Source organism: Astatotilapia calliptera, chromosome 2 (genome assembly GCF_964374335.1).
Source record: "Astatotilapia calliptera chromosome 2, fAstCal68.1, whole genome shotgun sequence".
Lineage (NCBI taxonomy): Eukaryota > Metazoa > Chordata > Actinopteri > Cichliformes > Cichlidae > Astatotilapia > Astatotilapia calliptera.
Genome location: NC_137423.1, coordinates 2,341,003 through 2,366,133, shown reverse-complemented (window position 1 = coordinate 2,366,133; position 25,131 = coordinate 2,341,003). Strand labels below are relative to the sequence as shown.

The 25,131-nt window shown below is 44.0% G+C and overlaps 1 protein-coding gene across 2 annotated transcripts in view; it reads right to left on the bottom strand.

Moving 5' to 3' along the window:
* LOC145432274 (NACHT, LRR and PYD domains-containing protein 3-like) overlaps positions 1–25,131 on the bottom strand; it is a 75,425-nt gene that overhangs the window by 32,116 nt on the left and 18,178 nt on the right. For both annotated transcript variants that reach the window (XM_080309013.1, XM_080309010.1), the window contains exons 5-6: positions 19,479–19,658; positions 4,676–4,873 (exon numbers count right to left, since the gene is read on the bottom strand). In XM_080309013.1, coding sequence (XP_080165139.1) covers positions 4,676–4,873; positions 19,479–19,658 — 378 coding nt within the window. The remainder of the gene's footprint in view (positions 1–4,675; positions 4,874–19,478; positions 19,659–25,131) is intronic.

Genomic DNA, 25,131 nt, shown 5'->3' with positions numbered 1-25,131 from the left:
CATGGGCGCAGGATGCTATTCCGATGCTTCACGACTGTTTCCACTGCACAGACTGGGATGTATTCAAGGTGCAGGACACTGACAATCGTGTCGCATTGGACAGTTACACCTCCACTGTCTTGGACTACATCTGTTTCTGTGTGGACAATGTAACAACTTGGAAACGACTCCGTGTGTTCCCTAATAATCCACCCTGGATGACACACGGAGTTCAACAACTTATTCGAACGAGGAACAACGCTTTCAAATCCGGGGACCAGGAGGCATACAGTGCTGCCAGGGCCAACCTGAGAAGAGGCATCAAGACTGCCAAGCAGCAGCACAGGAGGTGTATCGAGGCCAGGTTTGAGAACAACACAAACCCAAGGCAGGTCTGGGAGGGCATCAGGGCTATCACGGACTACAAAAGGAGAACACCATCACCCTCAGCCGACAGTTCTACTCTGGCTGAGGATCTAAATCTCTTTTATGCCCGTTTTGATAGGGAGAACACCGACCCTGTCCTGTCCCCTCTCCCCTCAACCGACCCTGCTCCAGTCCTGAGCACTCATGAGCTGAGGCGTGTGTTCCGGAGCATTAACACCAGGAAGGCGGCCGGGCCAGATGGAGTGTTGGGCCGGGTGCTTAAAGACTGTGCTGCGGACCTGGCGGACGTCTTCACCTCTATATATAACACCTCGTTGTCCTGTTCACTGGTACCATCCTGTTTCAAAGCAGCAACCATCGTTCCCATCCCAAAACAGTCAAATGTCACATGTCTGAACGATTTCAGACCTGTGGCACTCACCCCCATTCCCGCCAAATGCCTGGAGAGACTGGTCATTAAACACATCAGAGCTGCTTTTCCACCATCCCTGGACTCGCACCAGTTTGCATACAGGGAGAACCGGTCAACCGAGGATGCGAGCGCCACAGTGCTGCACACATTACTGAAGCACTTGGAACACAGGAACACCTATGCACGGCTCCTCTTTGTAGACTACAGCTCGGCTTTTAATACCATCCGGCCATACAAACTCCGTCCCAAACTCCACCAACTGGGACTTAACTCCTCTCTGTGCAACTGGATTGTGGACTTCCTCACTAACCGTAGACAGAGTGTCAGAGTGGGTAAGAACACCTCTTCCACCCTTGTGGTCAACACCGGTGCCCCTCAGGGGTGTGTCCTGAGCCCTCTGCTATACACTCTCTTCACCCATGACTGTATTTCCTCCTGCGCGTCCAATCTCATTGTTAAGTTTGCCGATGACACTACAGTGCTCGGACTTACAGTGGGGCAAAAAAGTATTTAGTCAGCCACCGATTGTGCAAGTTCCCCCACCTAAAATGATGACAGAGGTCAGTAATTTGCACCAGAGGTACACTTCAACTGTGAGAGACAGAATGTGAAAAAAAAATCCATGAATTCACATGGTAGGATTTGTAAAGAATTTATTCGTAAATCAGGGTGGAAAATAAATATTTGATCACCTTAAACAAGGAAAATCTCTGGCTCTCACAGACCTGCAACATCCTCTGTAAGAAGCTTTTCTGTCCCCCACTCGTTACCTGTATGAATGGCACCTGTTTGAACTCATCATCTGTATAAAAGACACCTGTCCACAGCCTCAAACAGTCAGACTCCAAACTCCGCCACGGCCAAGACCAAAGAGCTTTCGAAGGACACCAGGAAAAGTATTGTAGAGCTGCACCAGATTGGGAAGAGTGAATCTACAATAGGCAAGCAGCTTGGTGTGAAAAAATCAACTGTGGGAGCAATCATCAGAAAATGGAAGACATACAAGACCACTGATAATCTCCCTCGATCTGGGGCTCCACGCAAGATCTCATCCCGTGGGGTCAAAATGATCATGAGAACGGTGAGCAAAGATCCCAGAACCACACGGGGGGACCTGGTGAATGACCTGCAGAGAGCTGGGACCAAAGTAACAAAGGTCACCATCAGTAACACACTACAACGGCAGGGAATCAAATCCCGCAGTGCCAGACGTGTTCCGCTGCTGAAGCCAGTGCATGTCCAGGCCCGTCTGAAGTTTGCCAGAGAGCACATGGATGATACAGCAGAGGATTGGGAGAATGTCATGTGGTCAGATGAAACCAAAGTAGAACTTTTTGGTATAAACTCAACTCGTCGTGTTTGGAGGAAGAAGAACACTGAGTTGCATCCCAAGAGCACCATACCTACTGTGAAGCATGGGGGTGGAAACATCATGCTATGGGGCTGTTTTTCTGCCAAGGGGACAGGACGACTGATCCGTGTTAAGGACAGAATGAATGGGGCCATGTATCGTGAGATTTTGAGCCAAAACCTCCTTCCATCAGTGAGAACTTTGAAGATGAAACGAGGCTGGGTCTTCCAACATGACAATGATCCAAAACACACCACCCGGGCAACAAAGGAGTGGCTCCGTAAGAAGCATTTGAAAGTCCTGGAGTGGCCTAGCCAGTCTCCAGACCTCAACCCCATAGAAAATCTGTGGCGGGAGTTGAAAGTCCGTGTTGCTCGGCGACAGCCCCAAAACATCACTGCTCTCGAGAAGATCTGCATGGAGGAATGGGCCAAAATACCAGCTACTGTGTGTGCAAACCTGGTAAAGACCTATAGTAAACGTTTGACCTCTGTTATTGCCAACAAAGGTTATGTTACAAAGTATTGAGTTGTATTTTTGTTATTGACCAAATACTTATTTTCCACCCTGATTTACGAATAAATTCTTTACAAATCCTACCATGTGGATTCATGGATTTTTTTTCACATTCTGTCTCTCACAGTTGAAGTGTACCTCTGGTGCAAATTACTGACCTCTGTCATCATTTTAAGTGGGGGAACTTGCACAATCGGTGGCTGACTAAATACTTTTTTGCCCCACTGTATATCCAACAACGATGAGACAAACTAGAGGACAGAGGTGCAACAACTAGAGTCATGGTGCCACGACAATAACTTGGTCTTAAACGCCAAAAAGACCAAGGAGATCATTGTAGATTTCCGGAGGAAGGGTCATAACAACCATCCGCCTCTCTTCATTGGCAGTGAGGCGGTGGAGAGGGTGAGCAGTTTTAAATTCTTGGGGGTACCTGTGACCGAGGACCTGTCCTGGGGCAGCCATATCACCTCAGTTGCACGGAAGGCCCAACAGCGCCTCTACTACCTGAGGAGACTGCGGAGCGCACACATTCCCAGATCTCTGATGCTGAACTTCTACAACTGTGCCATCAGCAGCATTCTGACGTATGGATTTCTCGTGTGGTTCCCCAGCTGCACCAAGGCCGATCAGCAAGCACTCCAGCGGGTGGTGAAAGAAGCTGGCAGAATTATTGGAACAAGTCTGCCAGAGATTAGGAGGGTGAGGAGGAGGGTGCACAGTATCCTGCGGGACCAACATCACCCTGCGCGCCACCTTTTCCATCTGCTGCCCTCAGGGAGAAGGTACAGGTCTATACAGGCCAGAACATCCAGACTGGCCAACAGCCTGTATCCACAGGCTGTGAGGCTCCTGAACTCTCTGCCCCCCTCTCACGGACAATAACCATATCCAACTTCTTAATAGCACTGAACTGGTCTGCATTGGTGCATCATATCTTTATTTTCTTTCCCCCTCCTGCCCCCCCCCCCCCTCTTTCTTAAATAGATAACTATCATATCTGACATCATATCTCACAGTACAATAATATTGAACGGGTTGCATTGTTGTACTTTGTCATGTTTCTCAGGTCTTTGTCTGAATTTCTTATGAACATTACTTGTCATGTTCTCATGTTGTTGCTAAGGATTGTCTTATTGCACTGGAGTCACACTGGGTTAAATATTTACACTTGGGTTTTAAGGGGTATTTATTATTTTCTTCATTATTTTATTTACGGGTTGTACGGAAGCCCCAAACGCAATTTCATTGTTCTCTGACACTGACAATAAATACTTAAATAAATAAATAAATAAATAAATAAATAAATAAATAAATAAATAAAAAGACCAAAGAAAAAGTGGAAAACAGTTAAACATGAGAGGTTTTTGGACAAAGTTTGTGTTTTTTCCATTGTTTAAGCACTGCTTCCAGCCAAGAGTGATGCCATATATGCCCCATAGCTGCAGAAAAGGCTAACATTGTTATCTTTTTACAAAAAACAGCTGAACATGAGAGGTTTTTGGACAAATTTGTGTTCTCCATTCTTTAAGCACCGGTTTGAGCACCGTTTGAGCACCGGCACCGTTTCAAAAGTACCGATTTGGCACCGGTATCGGATGAAACCTAAACGATACCCATCCCTAGCTGTGTTTTTGTGTTTCTGCAGACCTCAGACATCCTGCTGCTCTGGACAACTGAAGAGACCCAGCAGGTCAGCTGATCTGTGGTCAGCACCAGCATCTTTAACTAAGTTTGAGGGGTGAGCAGTCTTTGGAAGCCTTTACTGTCTGACAGTGATGTTTAAACGATGGCTCAGAGCAGAATGTGGATCATTATTTTGCTTTCCTTCTATTACTATGTTTAGCTTCTGCTTCACAGATATTCTCTGAAATGTTTCCCACTGTTGGACAAACTTCCTTCATAACAGAGATCTTCCGTGGAATCCATCTGTGCACACACACATAATATCAGCCTGATGTCTGCAGTTTAGTGTCAGCACGACTTTCACATCATATTCATCTCAGCACAACTAAAACATGCTGACTGACCTCAGAGTTTCAAGTCCACATCCTGGACTCTCCAGAAAACCACACAGCTGCTTCACTCCTGAATCCTGCAGGTTGTTGTTCCTAGTCAAGGACAGGTAGTCATTACTCAGGTCCAGCTCTCTCAGATGGGAGGGGTTGGACTTCAGCGCTGCTGCCAGATAATCACAGCTGATCTTTGACAAACCACAGTTCCCCAATCTGTATCAAGAATGAAAGATGTGAGTTTATTAGACAAAGTGTGAGCTTAAAAATCATTCAGTATCATCTGTCATCATCTGTTCAGAGCTGAAGAAGGTTCAGAATGTAGAAGTTTAGAAAATGGAAACTCCAAACAGCTGAAGCCAACAGGAAGCAGCTTCAAACAAGCACAACAAGAAGAAAAAACTCTGAAATTTTCACATTAAAGTCATACATTTCTAACAAGAGTATTTTAAAGACAGCGTCACTCATGATCATCTTCTGCTCAGTAAAACTTGGTTTTCCACATGTCAGTGTTAATGATGCACATACGTCTTAATTCAAAGAGGGAGCGAGGAGGATGACAGAAAGATGGTACAAGAGCATTAAGAACCCAAAGAAGAGCAGAAGGATTTTGGAGCCTGTTGGATTGAAGCTTTCACAGAGACGTGTTTTACTGGACACAACTAGGACACAGACTTTTAATCCCGAGATTTGGATGACCTTTCTGTCCTTATGTTCACAAATGATGCTGTAACTCTGTGACTGTCCTGGAACTTTCAGCAGTATGGTCATGTCCTTTTTACCAGAGTTTCCACAGCTCTTGTAACAGCAGTGTACATTCACCTGCAGGCACACGCTGCCTCTGCTTCAGCACTGTTTATGATGCACAAACTGCAGGAATCAAGCTCATACTGGCTCAGTTGAATCATGTCTGCTTACAAAGACACTTTGAAACACTTATCAGTATGTTTCCTGTCCTACTAGGACCTTTGCTCTGGATCACTGAAGGATGATTTTCCACCCGAGGAAAGACCAGCGCCGTACTTGTTGTGCATTCAAGGAGGGAACATCAGCGCTGCCACGTAAGAACAACACCGCACTAATAAAGACATAGAATGGCTGATGAAGAACGACGACAAAGAAAAGGCGAGTGAGAAGACCTATGGTGGTGTGGACGGACCTGCAGGAGCTCCAAGACTGAGGAACAGAGACGTCCATGTACCAGCTGAAGATCCTGCAGTGATCCAGGGAGCTCGGTCCAATCTGAGGTTGTACTGTGGGAACTATGTGGAGCACAGTTTCTTCGCAGACTTCAGCCAAGTGAACATTTGGAGATCCAACAGTGCATGCGCTGCGAGCAATCAGCTGTTTATCATATACACAGATTCTCTCATCAGGTGCTGTAATGTGAGCGCACTGCTTGAATTTGTGTGAGCAGCGGTATATTGCTGATGTTGTTCCTTTCTAACCAAAGATATGGGACTGAGCTCCACTGAGCTAGTTCTACTTTCATCCAGATATAAACTGCTACAGTCTGCTGACTATTTCTTTGCCACCATCATGGGAGCTCTTTATCCTGTTCTTTACTCTTCAATTCATTTTTATTTATACAGCGCCAAATCACAGCAACAGTTGCCTCAAGGTGTAGCAGATTTCAAATGGTAGACTGCGTTGTGATGACATACAGGGACTGGTTGGAAAACTCCAACCAGTCCCTCTCTTCATCCTTGCTTAGCACAGGTGAAACACACATAAATGAGTGGTACAATGGATAAAAGGCAGTTTCCATTAGTATTTTTCTTGTTCAAATGTGTATGTACATACAGTGGCTTGCAAAAGTATTGGGCCCCCTCGAACTTTTCCACATTTTGTCACATTACAGCCACAAACATGAATCAATTTTATTAGAATTCCACGTGAAAGACCAACACAAAGTGGTGCACACGTGAGAAGTGAAACAAAAATCATACATGATTCCAAACATTTTTTACAAATAACTGCAAAGTGGGGTGTGCGTAATTATTCAGCCCCCTGAGTCAATACTTGAACCACCTTTTGCTTGTGATATTATTCTGTTATTATATGTTACCTTATATATGTAATCAAAGTAGTTGAATTAGAATACTGCTGTAGATCATATTATACCCTTTAAAATAGAGTGTGTGATCTGTATGTAGTTTAGTTCTCATTATACTTTTGAGTTAACAGAACATATTCACATATTAGTTCATTAGATAAATGTGCATCACTCTGTATCCTTGATCTGCTGGGAATGTGTTACACTGTTTTCTTGACATGCTTAATTGTTGAATCATGAAGAGAAGGTTGTAAGCAGGAGACTCTGTGTCTAAAGACAGGGGAGATAGACAGACCACATTCCACACCCCCACCTTACAGAAAGCAGAGAAACAACTGCCGAGGTCATAACTTAGGCGCTGTAACAGAGAAAAAATGTGATGTTTTGGCTTTTACGACTAGCTGGGGGCCACTAGAGACTATAAAAAGCTGAGCAACCCGTCACCATTTTGAGACATGTGCCTGACCCTCTGGTAGCATCTCTCCCGTCCGGACGTTGTAATGCTCTGACTGTTGAATTGTATGGAAATAAATGATTGTTGATTGAGCATTTATACACCGAGTATTGTCCCTCCTTCAGCCCAAAAGATTCAAAGAACTGCGTGTTTTCAACAACTTGGTGCCGTGTGACCCGGATCTTTGGTGTGCTGAGGAGGTGTAGATTTGGCCTTTGGTGAGATCGTGAGGTGAGGTGAACAGAGGACCGGTCCAAAAATAAAAAGGTAAGCACAGCCTGTTGTATTATAAATACCAAATGTGCATATTGGGCTTTCCAAATTAATCTGTTCACTGAGTTACACGTATTTTCACAGTAAATTTGTCGGTGTCTGGTTTTTGGCGCAAGATACTAACAACATAAGTTGAGGCTGAATTCCAGTGTGTTAAATAAACTGCTTCTACCGAGAAACTAATAAGACACTACGTTGAGCTAGTTGCAGTAAACTGCTTCTACCGAGAAACTAATAAGATACTACGTTGAGCTAGTTGCAGTAAACTGCTTCTACCGAGAAACTAATAAGATACTACGTTGAGCTAGTTGCAGCCACTTTACCTTCCACATTTAATTTTGTCTAATACTGGCTTCTGTAGCAATAATACATTAGAATTTATTCTGAAGACGCGGCCATTAGTCCAGTACATTGAAGTCGAGGTTTGTTTATTTTGTTTATGGTGTCAGTGACGTCCTGGCTTTTGCCGGCTATGAAATAGAAGTTGATTTAAGGACAAGCAGATGCTGGCTTCACGGTGCAGTTGGACGCTGGCAACGCGAGAGCGAAACACGTCCGTAGGTTTGGTTTATGATACGGCGTGTTCCGGTGGTGCGGCCGTGAAGTGCAGTAGTGGTTGGTGCTAGTTTTAGTACATTTGATAGAGGTTTTGACGGTGGTTTGTGGCGTCAGTCGAGTATAAAGGGCTGCGGCCATAATACAAAGTAAAAATTTAAGTAAATAGCAACACCTGGTTTATGATGTCAGGTATAACTTCGGGGATGCAAGCATCACTTTTATGATGCGACTTTGCCCCGTGGTGGCGGTCATAATCGCAGAGAAAGGGGTATTTTGGTCTATGGTGCAGTGTGCTTTAAGAAGATCTAATAGTTGAGCTCAGAGGTTTCTGTGTAAAATTCCCGCTGAGGAAAAGTGTTGTGTGTGAGTGTCAAAGCGCGCTCTGGGTGAGAGAGTGTGTGTGAAGCTGAGAGGCGCGCTCTGGGTGCTGTCTTGTGGGTAAAGCGCGCACTGAGTGAGAGTGTGAGTGAGGCGCGCTCTGAGTGTGTTTTTTGTGTGGAGTGTGAAGCGTGAACACAGTGACAGTGACGGTTGATGTGTTTGATTAGGAGGACATTAGAGCAAATACACATTTTAGGATCAAAGGTTGATGCCTAGTGTACCTGTGGAACATTTGCCCTAGGAGTGGCGACCCTCCTGTCCGTGGACGCGTGGCCAGGACCGGCGGCGTCCGGGTGCCGAGGTGGTGACTTGGGGAGGTGAGGGCCCCCGCATAGCTACGGATATAACACTGGAACGGCCGTGTAATCACGGGTTCACATTTATTTCCGGACTAGAACAAGACACATTTTTGCGAACAAACGTTGAGTCTAGATTAGTAAAGAAATATAAAAAGGTTGAATTCCTCGTTTCAGTGGTTGAAATTGTTGTGTGCCTGTCCCCTGACGAGTGTGAACTTAAAATAAAGAGGGAATTTGGAGCCACATAGAGATAGACGGGCATAATTGGGTGTATTACTCTGTGGTGTAATAAAAATAAAAAGGAGAGATAGTAAGAGGTGTGCAGTGGAGAATTATGGAGGAGTACAGAGAGGAATGTGTTGGGAGACTGGCGTACAGTTTACGCTGTCAAGGTAGGCGTGTTGCCTGCTTATCTGTTTAAAAGTGATGAAAATGAAATTAAAATAAATCTCTTAGTGTGTTAATACAGGAAGCTGCGGACCTGGACCAACTGCCCCCACAAGCACAGCGGCCGAAGCAAAATTATAGGTAATGGGAACCACACCCAGCACGAATCAGCAGCTGTGAAAAAGACAGCAGCGAGGAGAGAATTAGAGGAGAATTTAAGAGAAGTTTTAACACATAAAATTGGGGCCAACGGACTTGTGGAGGTTGGGAAGGCGTCCGGAGCATCACAACAAAAAGGTGAAACAAAAACACACAAGCAGAGAAATCTGAGAGAAAGGCTCCTTTTAAGGTAACGCCTAGTTTGAGAAAAGATAAAATTAACCTGCTTTTATACAAATGCACATACACGCAATGAAGAAACAGCTTACACTCATGAACACGTGAAGATTTTCCAGCAAGGTTAAAGAAAAATTAACATACTTAAATGATGAAGTCTATACATTACTGACAAAGAAACCCTCTGGGTTGCAGGACAACAATTTAACTAAAAAAAAAAAAAGGAACACTGGTCTAACCAACCAGGCAAGACACAACAAATTTAGTGGTTAAAAGATTCAAATTGTGACATGTTTTCTGTTGATTGATTAATAAAAGTGATTACTGAATGAAAGAAAGTTCCTTTTTTGGGCTTTTAAACATGATCTTAAGAATTTTAACATATACCGGTGTTGTCCTGTCAACTTGGTGGGTTAGGAGTTGATTATATCGGGAGACAAAAAACAAAAAAAAGGGGGAGAGAAGGCTGACATAGGGCCTGGCCCCATTGCCTCCCCTCTGAATAACACAGCCAACACAACAACATTTTCCTGTTCGTTTGTTTTTGTTTTTTGTTTGTTTTTGTTTTGTTTTGTTTTTGTTTTTTCTATACATATTTAATTACAGGCTGCTTTGCCGGCCCTGAAAGCCGAGGCTGACTGGACTCCTGCTCTCCCCCATACGTGACACTGACCAAATGCTGCAACAGCTGGACCCACAACAACGACCTGAGAATGTCAACAGACCTGCAGGAATGTGATCTCATGCAGCCGAGACGGAGAGCACTAAACCTAAGGCCCGTTTCACTACACGGGGGAAAATTCCCAGATTGCGTCAGCTGACAGAGCTGTGACGAGACGCCCGCCAAGCCCGAATGAAAAGTAAGGCCGAGCGAAAGAATGCTGACCTTGATAACTTCGCATTCACACTGTGCAGGACAGTGATGGACCAACACGGATGATCGGGTGGCGAAAAAGGGCGTGACCGAGACAAGAGGAGTAACTGAGGACAGAAGGCACCTCAGAATGGACAAAAACACAGAAGAAGATGCAGGTTTCACCTGCGGTGAACATCGACACTGGAGAAAGGACTGCCCCAATTGGGGTCAGAACCAAGATGGACTGAATTTTGAGCAGCAGCAGCAGCAGCAATGGTCGCAAACAAACTGAAAAAGGAGGGGGGCAGGACCCCAGGGCACGCTTCAGGCCGTGGTTTACCCAGAACACCAGAACAGGAAAGTGATGAACACAAACACCCACACAAACACACACATCTACATGCACTGACTCAGAATGAAGAGAAACACACACACACACACGTCTCCAAACACACAGATTCAGAATGAAGTGAAATACACACATGAACACGTGCACTCGTTGAGTGAGTGAGAAATGACACACACACACACACACACACGGGAATGATGATTCACTGAGAAGTGATGCACACATACACATGCACACGCTTGTGCAATGAAGAGTGATCCACACACACACACACACACACACACACACGCTGATGCAATGAAGAATGCTTTGCTTATGCTGATATGCAAAATGCTGCACACAAACATCCCAATGCATAATTTTTATGAGGAGCCATTGATTACTTAGAATGTGTTATATGTCACCCAGAGGGCATTTATGTAGATTTTAGGAATAAGCTCTAAAACGGTTTGGTTATGAAAACAATGTCTGTGCGTGATGTCTGTTTATGGCTCAAGGCCTTGACTGAATTCTTTGCTGTGCTTCACACAGCCCTGATGAGGAACAGTGGCACAGAGTGAAAATGATGAATTAATAGTGTAAGTTTAGGTCGGAGTACGGCATTTTCTGTGATTGAGTTTTAATTCAAGGAGGAACAAAAGGTGTTACGGCACCTGAGGTTCTCATTCCCACACAATATTGTCCCGACAGGAAGCAAAATGTTCCTGTGAATTTCTGGTTGATTGTTTGGTTTTGTTTAGCGCTAGCTTGATTTTATCAGTGAGCTTTGGCTTGTGTTCTTTCTCGTAAGCGAGAGAGGGATAGTTTTATGCTTGGACATGTCTGCAACGGGCCCTAGTTTGAGTTATTTTAGTAGTATTTTGTTGGTTATGTCTGTTTTCGTTTTTGTTACAGTGCACTGGAGAAAAAACATCTGAGAGGTGTGATCCACCGGTGGTGATATGTTGATATTTTGTGAGTTCATGATTTAACAATCAGCTCTTTAAACAAGGCCTGAAAGATTGAAATTTAAAGCGCTATAAAATATTATTACTGTAAACAGTTGCAAAGTGTGCTTCTCCATGATTGTAATTGGCTTGGGAGAAATTCACTTATAGGGAACACTGAGAAGTTCTGAGTCTAAAAGGATTGCACCGAGTCAATCCAGCTCAAAAAACAACAAGGAATTGTTTTCCTTTAAAATGATGACGTCAACTTGCTGGTGATGGATGCACGAATAGGTTGCGCGTGAGACTCCATTATCAGCAACATCTGGTATGAATGTGTATGGAGGTATGCATGTGAATGGACTGTGATGGACTGACGACTAAAAGTTTTGACTGACTTGATACTGAGACAAGGACTGCACCCACTTTAGGATTAGTAAATGCCAATAAACAATTCACCCAGCGGACAAGAGAAGGGTGGATGCTTCGCTTTGTTTTGTTTTGTTTTTTCAGGAGCAGGAGGATAAGAGAGACTGGAGGAGGAGACTCTAGCTTCACATAAGTATGAACTGCAGACTTAACACTTTGGTTGCTGATTTTGAGTTACCGATGTTTGCATTAAGAAAACTATGCTATATTAGCTGTGTTTTGAGTAAGGTATCATGTTATATTATTGGGAATGCCAAATGCTACAGTGGAGAAGACTTTTTTGATACCACTCATGACAGGAATATGTTACTATTAACCACAGCAGGCCACTGTAAAAAGTCAAGTAAATTTTATAGAGGAAAATCGCCAAAATTTAACAATACCTATGAATGACTGGCCACATTCAGAATAGAGATATGCCATAACAAACATTGGTCCACATGATTTAGGTTCTCACTTGAAATAGTAAGTTATTAAATGTAGAATATAATCGACAGGGACATTTGATAGGATGTGGTACTGCAAAAGAACAAGAGCAAAATAAATAAAGAAAATATTGTGTTTAGTTTGGATAAATTCAAATTAAAATGTACCATTACACTCAGAGGATCAATATGGAATAAAACATATGCAAAATTTGTAGGAAGTACATGACTGATAACTGTTCTGTCCTGAGCGTTTGTTTCTAGAGCACCCACTTGACCACACCAACAGTTTCTCGCCACCGAGGAGGGGTACTTGCAAAAAGGAATAAAATAAAAATCTGAGTTTAACAAAACATTTTAAATGTAAATATCAAGCTTACCTTTCTTTTTCCATGAAATGTGCTTGTGGGCACGCCAGCCATTTTGAAAAGGTGGGCAAAACAATTGGCAAGGCCACACCCCCACACGTGTGATATAATTTTAAAGGTACTGTTGCCCTCTCTAAGAAACATCAGGACTGAGAGGAGTGGCAAGTAGAGTATGCGAGCTACAAGCAAAAACTAAAATGTGTACTACAGTGTGCAAAAATGAAATACTGGGTCATCAGGGGGTCATGAGGGACATTTATAAAACTAAAAGTCCCACTAACCTTAAAGTGCACTTGAAAAGCTCACACAAGAAGGTTAACCTAGCTTACCTAGAAGACCTCATCAGGGGGAGCACACTCCCCCTCCTTGAAGAGCTCACCCACTCAACCCGCATCCCCAGAAAACAGCTAACCCCAGATAAGGCAGTGTGATGTATCCCGAGACAACAGGACTGGGGCATCTAAATAAAGGTGTGAAACAATCGCCTTCAAAAGGTTATCAATTCACTTCAACCAAAATTAGGACCACACGGTGCGGCAAGAGTTAATAGTTATTAGTCTCAGCACCCAAGGATAACCAGAAGAGCATGACTGATATGATGGAACTGGGATTTTGTTACACTTAAATTTTGCAAAACACAAATAAAACTAAATTGAAACTAAGGATTTTCAGAAAATAAAAACTACACTAAACTAGCAAAGAATTGGTAAAAACTAATTAAAACTGATATAAAATTGAAAATCTGAAGTCGAAGCTAAATACAAATAAAAACTGATGAGAATTGCAAAACTATTACAACCCTGGTGCAGAGATTGGCAAATCTGACCAGGAAACGTTATAAAATGGATTGTCAGGATAGTCAGAGTTAAAGCCACGTTTGACAGTCCATACTAGGATGGCATTGGACATCTTCGGGGCAGAAAAGGGTTGGTGTGACCAAGGTGTGGTTTGGCTTGTTGTATGTACATTTCAAAATGTTACAGCTCTGGATGGACCAGTTACCAGGGCATGGAAGGAGGACAGACTTTATTACATGAGGAGAAGGGACATTTTCGGGATCGAAGATCCTCAGGGATGACAAGGCTGGAGCAACGGTACTCGAGAGAAGAATTTCTGATACTTTCTGAGATATGATGTCACTAACCTTCTCTTTTAATTGTCTAGCTCCAATGAATTGACACATGGGAGTGTGTCAAAAAGGGGGAAGTTGAGTCCGAACATCAAACAATGGTTTTATGAACATCTTATGAGTTTATTTTTGTGTTTAATAAATTAGCTATGGTAAAACTTAAGCTTATAATGTGTTAGACTTAGAAAGGGTTCACTAATTTTTGATTTCCTTTACACACACATAGATTATGATTAGAATAAGTCCTGAACATAATATTGTAAACCAAATTTGAATCATTAGAACAACAATGGATAACAATATTAGATTATCAAGGCTAGGGAGAGAGGTGTTTTGGTTTTCTGTCTCTTGCAGAGAAAGGAACAGACACCAGACGGGGACACGGAGATGTGAGGACCCTTCGCAGCAGAGACAGATGTAGGGACAGCCGAGACAGCAACTGGGGTCAAGTGTCATGACGTTTGGGCTCCTGGAGAAGATGGATCCCACAAATACAGCAATAACCATGAAGGGGTTGGCGAAAACCAGGAACACCAGACCAACGAGGTTCGAGAGGCTCTTGGCAGGAAGGGGGACACGCCGGTGAACCCAAAACACACAGATCTTTGTTTGAAATCAGGGCAGAATAATCCCCAGAACTGTGCAATGACTAAAGGGTGGTCTAACCCCGGAGGTCGAAGAAAGAAGCTGAGAATCACCCAACTGGAAGACACTGGTAGCTGCAGCAATAAAAATAAAGGTTAAAAGCTCCTTAGACAGAGGTTCTAGTCTAAGTACATTTGAAAGGTATAAGGGGGCATTAAAATGGGAGTGGAAAACTGGAGCACCAAAATAAAGCTGTGGGAGAATTGGGGAGTGATGGGAGTGTCATCTGTAACTGCTGTTATGGTTGTAAATCTAACTTTGCTTGCATCTGAACTGCGTGAGCACAGAGGTCATCCCACATATGGTCCACCCGTTAAAGGGGGACAGAGGGCCTCAGGACCAAGAAGAACTGGACCTTGCAACACTGAAGTTCTTGTTATTAGTGATCTCTTTAATGAGAGATCAAAAGAGGGTATTGTGATATTATTCTGTTATTATATGTTACCTTATATATGTAATCAAAGTAGTTGAATTAGAATACTGCTGTAGATCATATTATACCCTTTAAAATAGAGTGTGTGATCTGTATGTAGTTTAGTTCTCATTATACTTTTGAGTTAACAGAACATATTCACATATTAGTTCATTAGATAAATGTGCATCACTCTGTATCCTTGATCTGCTGGGAATGTATTACACTGTTTTCTTGACATGCTTAATTGTTGAATCATGAAGAGAAGGTTGTAAGCAGGAGACTCTGTGTCTAAAGACAGGGGAGATAGACAGACCACATTCCACACCCCCACCTTACAGAAAGCAGAGAAACAACTGCCGAGGTCATAACTTAGGCGCTGTAACAGAGAAAAAATGTGATGTTTTGGCTTTTACGACTAGCTGGGGGCCACTAGAGACTATAAAAAGCTGAGCAACCCGTCACCATTTTGAGACATGTGCCTGACCCTCTGGTAGCATCTCTCCCGTCCGGACGTTGTAATGCTCTGACTGTTGAATTGTATGGAAATAAATGATTGTTGATTGAGCATTGATACACCGAGTATTGTCCCTCCTTCAGCCCAAAAGATTCAAAGAACTGCGTGTTTTCAACATGCTGCAGTTACAGCTGCCAGTCTTTCAGGGTCTGTCTCTACCAGCTTTGCACATCTAGAGACTGGGAGTACCAGCCAAGCAGCCTCCTGCTGTTCACTGAGACATGGCTCACGGACCACACACCGGACTCTGTCATAACACTGGATGGCTTTCAACTGGTTAGACCGCACCGGAATGCAATCAAATGAAAAAGTCTCTTTTTAAAAGTTTTTTTTATTAGTTTTAACCTTTTAACTTTATGCATCAAGCAAAAATTAAATTATCTGCAACATTCTCTGACTGGGAGAAATTAGTTTAACATTTAAACCTATTTTCTGCACATTCCAGCACATAAAATAAATACTTTTTTGTGTTTACACTCAGTCTTTCAAATAGATGCAAGTAAAACACAGCAGAAAATAAATAAAGTCAAAGACTCAGCGGTCCTGTTGCTCTATTTTCACCTGTAAAGCAGGAGTGAGGCAGGCGGAGGTTTGCCCTGGTGCAGGTGTGCCGCAGCGGTCATGTAAGTGGAAGGATCTGGGAGTTTGTCTGTGAATTTCCCATTCCCTGGTAGCGTACTCGGTGCTTGCTCAGAAGTTTAGAGGTATTTTTCGCTGTAAAAATAAGTTTTCTTCCCACGGAGTGAACAGCGGATGCTAATTTTTTTGCCACTTTTTACGGAATCAAACTCAAAGTAAGGTCAGTACTTCCACGCTTTAAACGCTGCACGCTCATACTCACTCGTTATATGATCCATTGTTGAACTGCATACAGCTGTTTTCTACCACAGTTGCACTTGCTTACGTCACTGTCATTAGATATTTTTGCTAACGAAGTCACGGTTTAGTAACGCAGTAACGCAGCGTGCTTACGGAAAAGTAACAATAATCTAATTACCTTTTTTGCAATAGTAATCCCTTACTTTACTCGTGACTTGAAAAAGTAATCAGATTACAGTAACGTATTACTTGTAACACGTTACTGCCCATCTCTGCCCAGGACACATCACTGTGAAGGAACAGCACTGTACCAAAGACATTGAACTGTTGGCGGTGAGTGTCCGGCCATACTACCTGGCCAGGGAATTTTCACACGTTATTTTGCTGACTGTTTACATCCCACCCTCGGCCGACGCTACGGCAGCCTGTGAGTACTTTCACTCCACTGTCTCTCAGCTACAGATGGCACATCCGCAGTCCCTCATTATTATCTCTGGGGACTTCTTTCATGCCTCACTATCTGCCAGTGTCCCTAACTTCTCCCAGTATGTTGACTGCCATAAAAGGGACAGAAAAACTTTGGACATATTGTTTGCCAACACAAAGCAGGCTTACAGCACATCACCCCTCACCCTGCTTGACCACTCAGACCACAACCTGGTCTTTCTCCACCCCACTTACACCCCTATGGTGAAGAGGAAACCCCCCACGAAGAAAGTGATAAGGGTGTTGTCTGAGGAATGCAGTGAGGCCCTGAGAGACTGTTTTGAATGCACAGACTGCCAGGAACTCTGCAAGCCTCACCGTGAGGACATTGACGCCCTCACCCACTGCATTACAGATTACATTAATTTCTGTGTTGAGAACACTGTGCCTACCAAGAAGGTACAGTGTTTCTCAAACAGTAAACCGTGGGTGACCCCAGAACTGAATTCCTGTACATCTTCAACCTGAGCCTGAATTTGGAGAGGGTACCTGAACTGTGAAAGCCTTCCTGTGTGGTTCCGGTGCCAAAAATCGCACACTCCAAGGAGCCCAACCACTTCAGGCCAGTGGCCTTGACTTCTCATCTGATGAAGACCATAGAAAGGCTCATCCTGCACCACCTTCGCCAACTGGTGGGCTCAGCGAGGACCCCCTGGAGTTCGCCTACCGGTCTGGAATTGGGGTGGATGACGCTGTCATCTATCTGGTACACCGATCTCTCTCTCACCTAGAGCAAGCAGGGAGCCCTGTGAGGATCATGTTTTTTGACTTCTCCAGTGCTTTCAACACCATCCAGCCTGCACTACTGAGAGGGAAGCTGGAGGGAGCCGGAGTAGGCACACAGCTGACTACGTGGACTATCGACTACCTTACCAACAGACCACAGTATGTGAGGTTCCATGACTGTGTGTCCGAGGTGGTAATCTGCAGCATGGGGGCACCACAGGGCACGGTTCTCTCACCCTTCCTGTTCAGCCTGTACACTTCAGACTTCTGTTATAATGCGTGAATGTGTGTGCGAATGGGTGAATGACTGAATGTAGTGTGAAGCGCTTTGGGGTCCTTAGGGACTAGAAAAGCGCTATACAAATGCAGGCCATTTACCATTTACCATATAATTCAGACGATTGCCATCTACAGAAGTTCTCAGATGATACAGCCATCATCGGATGCGTATGAGACAGGAATGATCAGGAATACAGGGGGGTCATCAGTGACTTTGTTGGCTGGTGTCACCACGGTCACCACTTCATGCATAATGCACCTTCTATGTGTATAGACATACATATATACACATACATATACATATATGTATGCATATGTATATTTAGTGTGTACATGTGTGTGTGCGTGTACATGTCTATACTTATAGATATCTATTACTTACATAGGAATAGCAGTGGTAGAATAGTTACGTTAAGTTAGCTTAACATAACTATATAGTTATGTTAAGCTATATAGTTTATGTGTGGCATATTTTCACAACCATATCCATTATCACATACTGTGTATACTACTGTTGTATATAGTGTATTATCTTACTTATTTTATGTTTGTTTGTATTTTATTTGTATTTTTTGTATTTTCCTTCTGATATCTGTACTTGAGCTGAGGTAACGCAAGAATTTCCCTATCGTGGGATCAGTAAAGTCTTATCTTATGTTATCTTATGTTATCTCATTTTGTATCCCTGTATTAACAAACATACTATATTGGCCCAGTTTATTTTTCTTATCATTGTTGTGAGGAGACCATAAATAGCATTTGCATTTTCTGTTGTACATCTCCAAAAGCTGATTCTGTTCATCTGGACGTAGCGTTTTCAGTGGGAGAAACGTTTCATCATCATCCAGGTGACTTCTTAACTGCAGGTTTCCTCAGTCTTATAAACAGTACATTGGATGGTGGGATTGGGATTGGGATGGTGTTCGCTTTGTGTTGTAGCGTCCTGATGACGCCCAGTTTGTGCTCCAGTGGATGATGAGAGTCAAACCTTAAATACTGATCCGTATGTGCAGGTTTACGGTACACGTCAGCTTTTAGATGTCCCCCATTACTGATGGAAATCTCACAGTCTAAGAAGGCTAACCTGCCACTGTTCATATCCTCCCTGGTGAATTTGATGTGTCGGTCCACTGAGTTAATGTGATCCGTGAACTGTGGTACGTCCTGAGATTTGATTTTCACCCAGGTGTCATCCACATATCTGAACCAATGGTTTGGTGGTGTTCCAGGGTAGGATAGCAAAGCCCTCTTTTCCACTTCTTCCATGTACAAATTGGCCACGATGGGTGAAACTGGGGAACCCACGGCACACTCGTGTTTCTGAACTGACCCTTGTATGTGAAGTAGGTGGAATGAAGACACAGTTCAAACACACTTGGTCGATGCTGAGAGTGGTCCTGTTGCTGAGGTTGGGGTCATCCTGTAATCTCTTACAGACTACCTCCAACGCTTCCGTGACTGGGATGCAAGTGAAGAGAGATGTAACGTCGTACGAGACCGTGGTTTCATCTGCCTCCATAGTGACATCTCTCAGCTTCTCAACAAAACAACTCTGCATTACTTACTGAGTTAGACTCAGAGGATCAGAGATTAGAAGTTCTACAAAGAGCCAAACAAGACTTCCCGTATAGGGGTCTGTGAGCTTACCCATCAACAGTGTCAGCACAATTAATATTTAAACAATAAATACAACTAAAACATGATGACTGACCTCAGAGTTTCAAATCGACATCGTTGATTCTCCAGAAGAACACACAGCTGTTTCACTCCTGAATCCTGCAGATTGTTGTAGTGTCCACTCAGATCGAGCACACTTGGATGAGAGGGGTTGGACTTCAGAGCTGCTGCCAGATAATCACAGCTGATCTCTGACAAATCACAGTTCCTCAATCTGTATAAAAAAATGAAACATGTGAGTTTATTAGACATAGTGTGAGCTTAAACCCATTCAGTGTTTCATCATCTGTTCAGAGCTTAAGAAGGTTCAGAATGTAGAAGTTTAGAAAATGGAAACTCCAAACAGCTGAAGCCAACAGGAAGCAGCTTCAAATAAACACAACAAGAGAAAAAACTCTGAATGTTTCACATTAAAGTCGTACATTTATCATTAAAAAATGAAAAAGACTTGAAAAAATCATGTTTTTCATTACAAGAACCACATGGCTTCACTTTTTTCACACTTCACTTTTAAAGATGAAGTGTGAAAGAAATGGACATATTTGAAGTCCAACACCTTTTTCCAGTCACATTATTAAAGCAGACAGACTACAAGCTCATTTTCATTCCAACAAGTCATCTTCTGACCTGGACTAACAACAATGTGCAGCTGGTTGTAAGACGAGCACTCAGGGACTGTATACAAAGTGCAACACTGAAAGAGGTTGTATACTGGCGATATAGACTGCAATTATCCGGTGGAAACATGAATTTTCCTTTCAAGGGCATTCTGAAGTCATTGAAAGAGTGCTTGATGCATGCTCATTCATCCACGTAAGTAAATCCCAAAAGCTTGATTCTGTTCATCTTGACATAGCTTCTTCAACTGAAGAAGTCAATTGAATGAGTGAAAAAATGTTTCTACCACTGAAAATGCTACCTCCTTATGAACATAATCAACCTTTTGGCATTGAAAGAGTATAATGAAAATTCACAGGGCTTTTACTTTGAAATCCAAAGAAAGGTGGCCTTGATATTGACAGAGCGCTACTAGAGTACAAGGGTGTGTCATTTGGATCTAACATTAGTGTGGAAACAACACTAAATTATATTTGTTATTATGTACATAACATGTCTGTTAATTCACTCGAAGTTGGCTTTTATTTTGAAATCAGGTTTCGAAGGTACATACTTTGAAATCAGGGTTAATGTTGAAGCTACATTCACTGGAAGTTGTTCTTTATTTTGAATTCAGGTTTCCACGTCTTGCCAAAATACTTGCCAAACGAAGGGAACATAAAACAAAGGGGAGGCTGGCTTGGCTGTAATTCTTCAACATGAGGGTGGCTTGACACCAGTTTGTTTTCACTAGTTCCCAATAGCCGCCGTAGCTCCTGATAATTGTGGTGCTCACACAACGTATCAGAGCCACTTCTTCTTCTGTCTTTTTATGGAGGTTGACAAACGACCTCAGGTGCATTACCTCCACCTTCAGTACGAAGAGAAATATTTTATCATTTCCACAATACAGGGGCCAATGGAGTCAAAGACACTAATGAAAAAAAGAGGCAGGAAGGACATCAAGGGGTCTTGAAGTTGGTTTCATATGACCAAGCAATAATAATAATAATAATAATAAATTTTATTTATGAGCGCCTTTCAAGTCACCCAAGGACACTTTACAATAGGATAAAACACTTAGTAAAACAATGGCAGAATAAGAACAATAAAATAAAGCACAAGATAAAATGAACAAACAGTGGATTCACAGTGAATATGCAGATTTGAACAGATGAGTTTTGAGTTGGGATTTAAACTGGGGGAGAGAACCAATATTTCTTATTTCAGGGGGCAGAGAGTTCCACAGCCTGGGAGCAGAGCAGCTGAAAGCTCTGCTTCCCATGGTGGTGAGGCGGAAGGAAGGTACAGTAAGCTGGACAGAAGAAGAAGAACGAAGTGAACGGGCAGAACAAGTGGTGGTTAACAGGTCAGAAAGGTAAGAAGGAGCGAGGTTATGAATGGCCTTGAAGGTGAGCAGAAGAAGTTTGAAAATTATCCGGAATTTCACAGGGAGCCAGTGAAGTTCCTGAAGAACAGGTGATGTGCTGGTAGGAGGGGTTCTGGTGATAATGCGAGCAGCAGAGTTCTGAACCAGTTGAAGCTTATGGAGGGATTTTTGGGGGAGACCATGCAGAAAAGAATTGCAGTAGTCAATACGGGAGGTAACAAGACTATGTACAAGAATGGATGTAGACTGGGTGGAAAGAGAAGGAAGCAATCTGTTAATGTTACGTAGATGGAAGTAGGCAGAACGGGTGAGGTTATTGATGTGTGATTTATAAGAAAGTGTACTGTCTAGGATGACACCAAGGCTCTTAACCTGAGGAGAAGGGAAAACTGTGGAGTTATCGATGGTAAGTGAGAAATGGTTTGCCTTCAAAAGGTTGGATTTGGTGCCAATAAGGAGGATCTCAGTTTTATCCTCATTGAGCTTTAGAAAATTAGAGGTAAACCAGGATTTTAACTCGGATAGACATTCTGTAAGGGAAGAAGGTGGGAGGGAGGAATAAGGTTTGCAAGAGAGATATAACTGGGTGTCATCAGCAAAACAGTGAAACTGAAGATCAAATTTGCGGAAGATGGTACCTAGAGGGAGGATGTATATTATAAAGAGAAGAGGGCCTAAAACTGAGCCTTGGGGTACACCAGAGGTGACGGGGAATAGGCGAGAGCGGAATGATCTTAGTTGAATAAACTGGGAACGGTCGAGGAGATACAGTGGGGCAAAAAAGTATTTAGTCAGCCACCGATTGTGCAAGTTCCCCCACCTAAAATGATGACAGAGGTCAGTAATTTGCACCAGAGGTACACTTCAACTGTGAGAGACAGAATGTGAAAAAAAATCCATGAATCCACATGGTAGGATTTGTAAAGAATTTATTCGTAAATCAGGGTGGAAAATAAGTATTTGGTCAATAACAAAAATACAACTCAATACTTTGTAACATAACCTTTGTTGGCAATAACAGAGGTCAAACGTTTACTATAGGTCTTTACCAGGTTTGCACACACAGTAGCTGATATTTTGGCCCATTCCTCCATGTAGATCTTCTCGAGAGCAGTGATGTTTTGGGGCTGTCGCCGAGCAACACGGACTTTCAACTCCCGCCACAGATTTTCTATGGGGTTGAGGTCTGGAGACTGGCTAGGCCACTCCAGGGCTTTCAAATGCTTCTTACGGAGCCACTCCTTTGTTGCCCGGGCGGTGTGTTTTGGATCATTGTCATGTTGGAAGACCCAGCCTCGTTTCATCTTCAAAGTTCTCACTGATGGAAGGAGGTTTTGGCTCAAAATCTCACGATACATGGCCCCATTCATTCTGTCCTTAACACGGATCAGTCGTCCTGTCCCCTTGGCAGAAAAACAGCCCCATAGCATGATGTTTCCACCCCCATGCTTCACAGTAGGTATGGTGTTCTTGGGATGCAACTCAGTATTCTTCTTCCTCCAAACACGACGAGTTGAGTTTATACCAAAAAGTTCTACTTTGGTGTCATCTGACCACATGACATTCTCCCAATCCTCTGCTGTATCATCCATGTGCTCTCTGGCAAACTTCAGACGGGCCTGGACATGCACTGGCTTCAGCAGCGGAACACGTCTGGCACTGCGGGATTTGATTCCCTGCCGTTGTAGTGTGTTACTGATGGTGACCTTTGTTACTTTGGTCCCAGCTCTCTGCAGGTCATTCACCAGGTCCCCCCGTGTGGTTCTGGGATCTTTGCTCACCGTTCTCATGATCATTTTGACCCCACGGGATGAGATCTTGCGTGGAGCCCCAGATCGAGGGAGATTATCAGTGGTCTTGTATGTCTTCCATTTTCTGATGATTGCTCCCACAGTTGATTTCTTCACACCAAGCTGCTTGCCTATTGTAGATTCACTCTTCCCAATCTGGTGCAGGTCTACAATACTTTTCCTGGTGTCCTTCGAAAGCTCTTTGGTCTTGGCCATGGCGGAGTTTGGAGTCTGACTGTTTGAGGCTGTGGACAGGTGTCTTTTATACAGATGATGAGTTCAAACAGGTGCCATTCATACAGGTAACGAGTGGGGGACAGAAAAGCTTCTTACAGAAGACGTTACAGGTCTGTGAGAGCCAGAGATTTTCCTTGTTTGAGGTGACCAAATACTTATTTTCCACCCTAATTTACGAATAAATTCTTTACAAATCCTACCATGTGAATTCATGGATTTTTTTTTCACATTCTGTCTCTCACAGTTGAAGTGTACCTCTGGTGCAAATTACTGACCTCTGTCATCATTTTAAGTGGGGGAACTTGCACAATCGGTGGCTGACTAAATACTTTTTTTCCCCACTGTATCAACAGAACACAGTGTGCTTTGCGGTAGGATCCCACAACTTAGACATTCACATTACTCACACTCTCATTACACATACATATAGGATCTTGGGGGTGGGCACGCTACACGGACTCCAAAAGACCATCAGGGTGTACACCTCACCCCTGGCGTCGTTGCCCACCTCTCAATGTTAAATACACGTAGACACTGAGGGCTAGCAGGAGGGACCATGCGCTTACCTGCTGCTCTCTGGCAGGTAGCTCCATGCCCTCCTGGGTTTTAAATGCACCTTAGGACACACATGCATCAACACTACAATGAGCGGGTGGAGGGAGGTTTGGAGTCTTCTCTCACCCCCATTCTCTGCGGCCTGCTGGAGCGGGGGGGCTAGGAGGAGGAGTTGGCCGTCCGACTGCGGTCTGGAGTGTGGGGCCTCCCTGCTGCTGCGGAGTCGGGGCGGTCTGCCTCCCCCCACCGCAGGGAAAAGGGTAACACTACCTGGGTCTGGGTGCAGTTCCCCCCTCCAGGGGCAAGGGTACCTAGACCCGGTTCGTAGAGTACGCTTGGGGAGTGTGATCGTGTGTACAGCGTCTCTTTATGTCTGTCTCCACGTTGGTTGAGTGTGGAGTAAGTGCATATGAGAGCATGACGGTGGGAATGGATGTTTGTATCTGTGTGTGCCTGTATGTCTGTGTCTATATGTCAGGTTGGGTGTCAGACGCCACCTCTCTGGGGATATCTCAGGCCCTCCAAGGTTTGGAGGCCTATCTCCCCCCACCACCACTTCCCCTGCCAGTGGCGGACCCCCTCAGACATCGGTGCGTTGGTGGTTCTTTGTGTCCGGGGATGGGCGTCCAGGTACACACCGGCTCACTCCTTGGCGGCAGCTTATCGGGCCTGGAGCCTGGGGCTCGCTCGGGCCACTTCGGAGGTGGGGTGCCCCCGGCCTCTCGGCCTGGGGCTCGGTCACTCAGGCACGGCTGGCTGCCGGCGGAGCTCACGGGCGCGTCACTGCAACTCCCCCTGGCTTCTGCTCCGCGGCTGCTGAGTGAGCCCTCATCTGGGACTCTCCTCAGCTCTTTCTGGGACAGTGGCGCAGCTGCCTCTCTGTTGGTCTTCCTTGGTCTCTTGTGTTCTGGGGACCTCTGGATGTCTGGAGTTTTGATCTCCTCCATACCTGCTTCATGCCCTGGAGGACGGGGCTGTGGCCCCCCCACACCCTCTAGCAGATCATTACATGAAGGAACCTTTTAAAAAAACAAGCGCGTCCATGCTCACAGGTGTACACACGGGTGATCACACCCACAAACTACACCCTTTTTGGCTCCTACCTCAAAGCACACTGT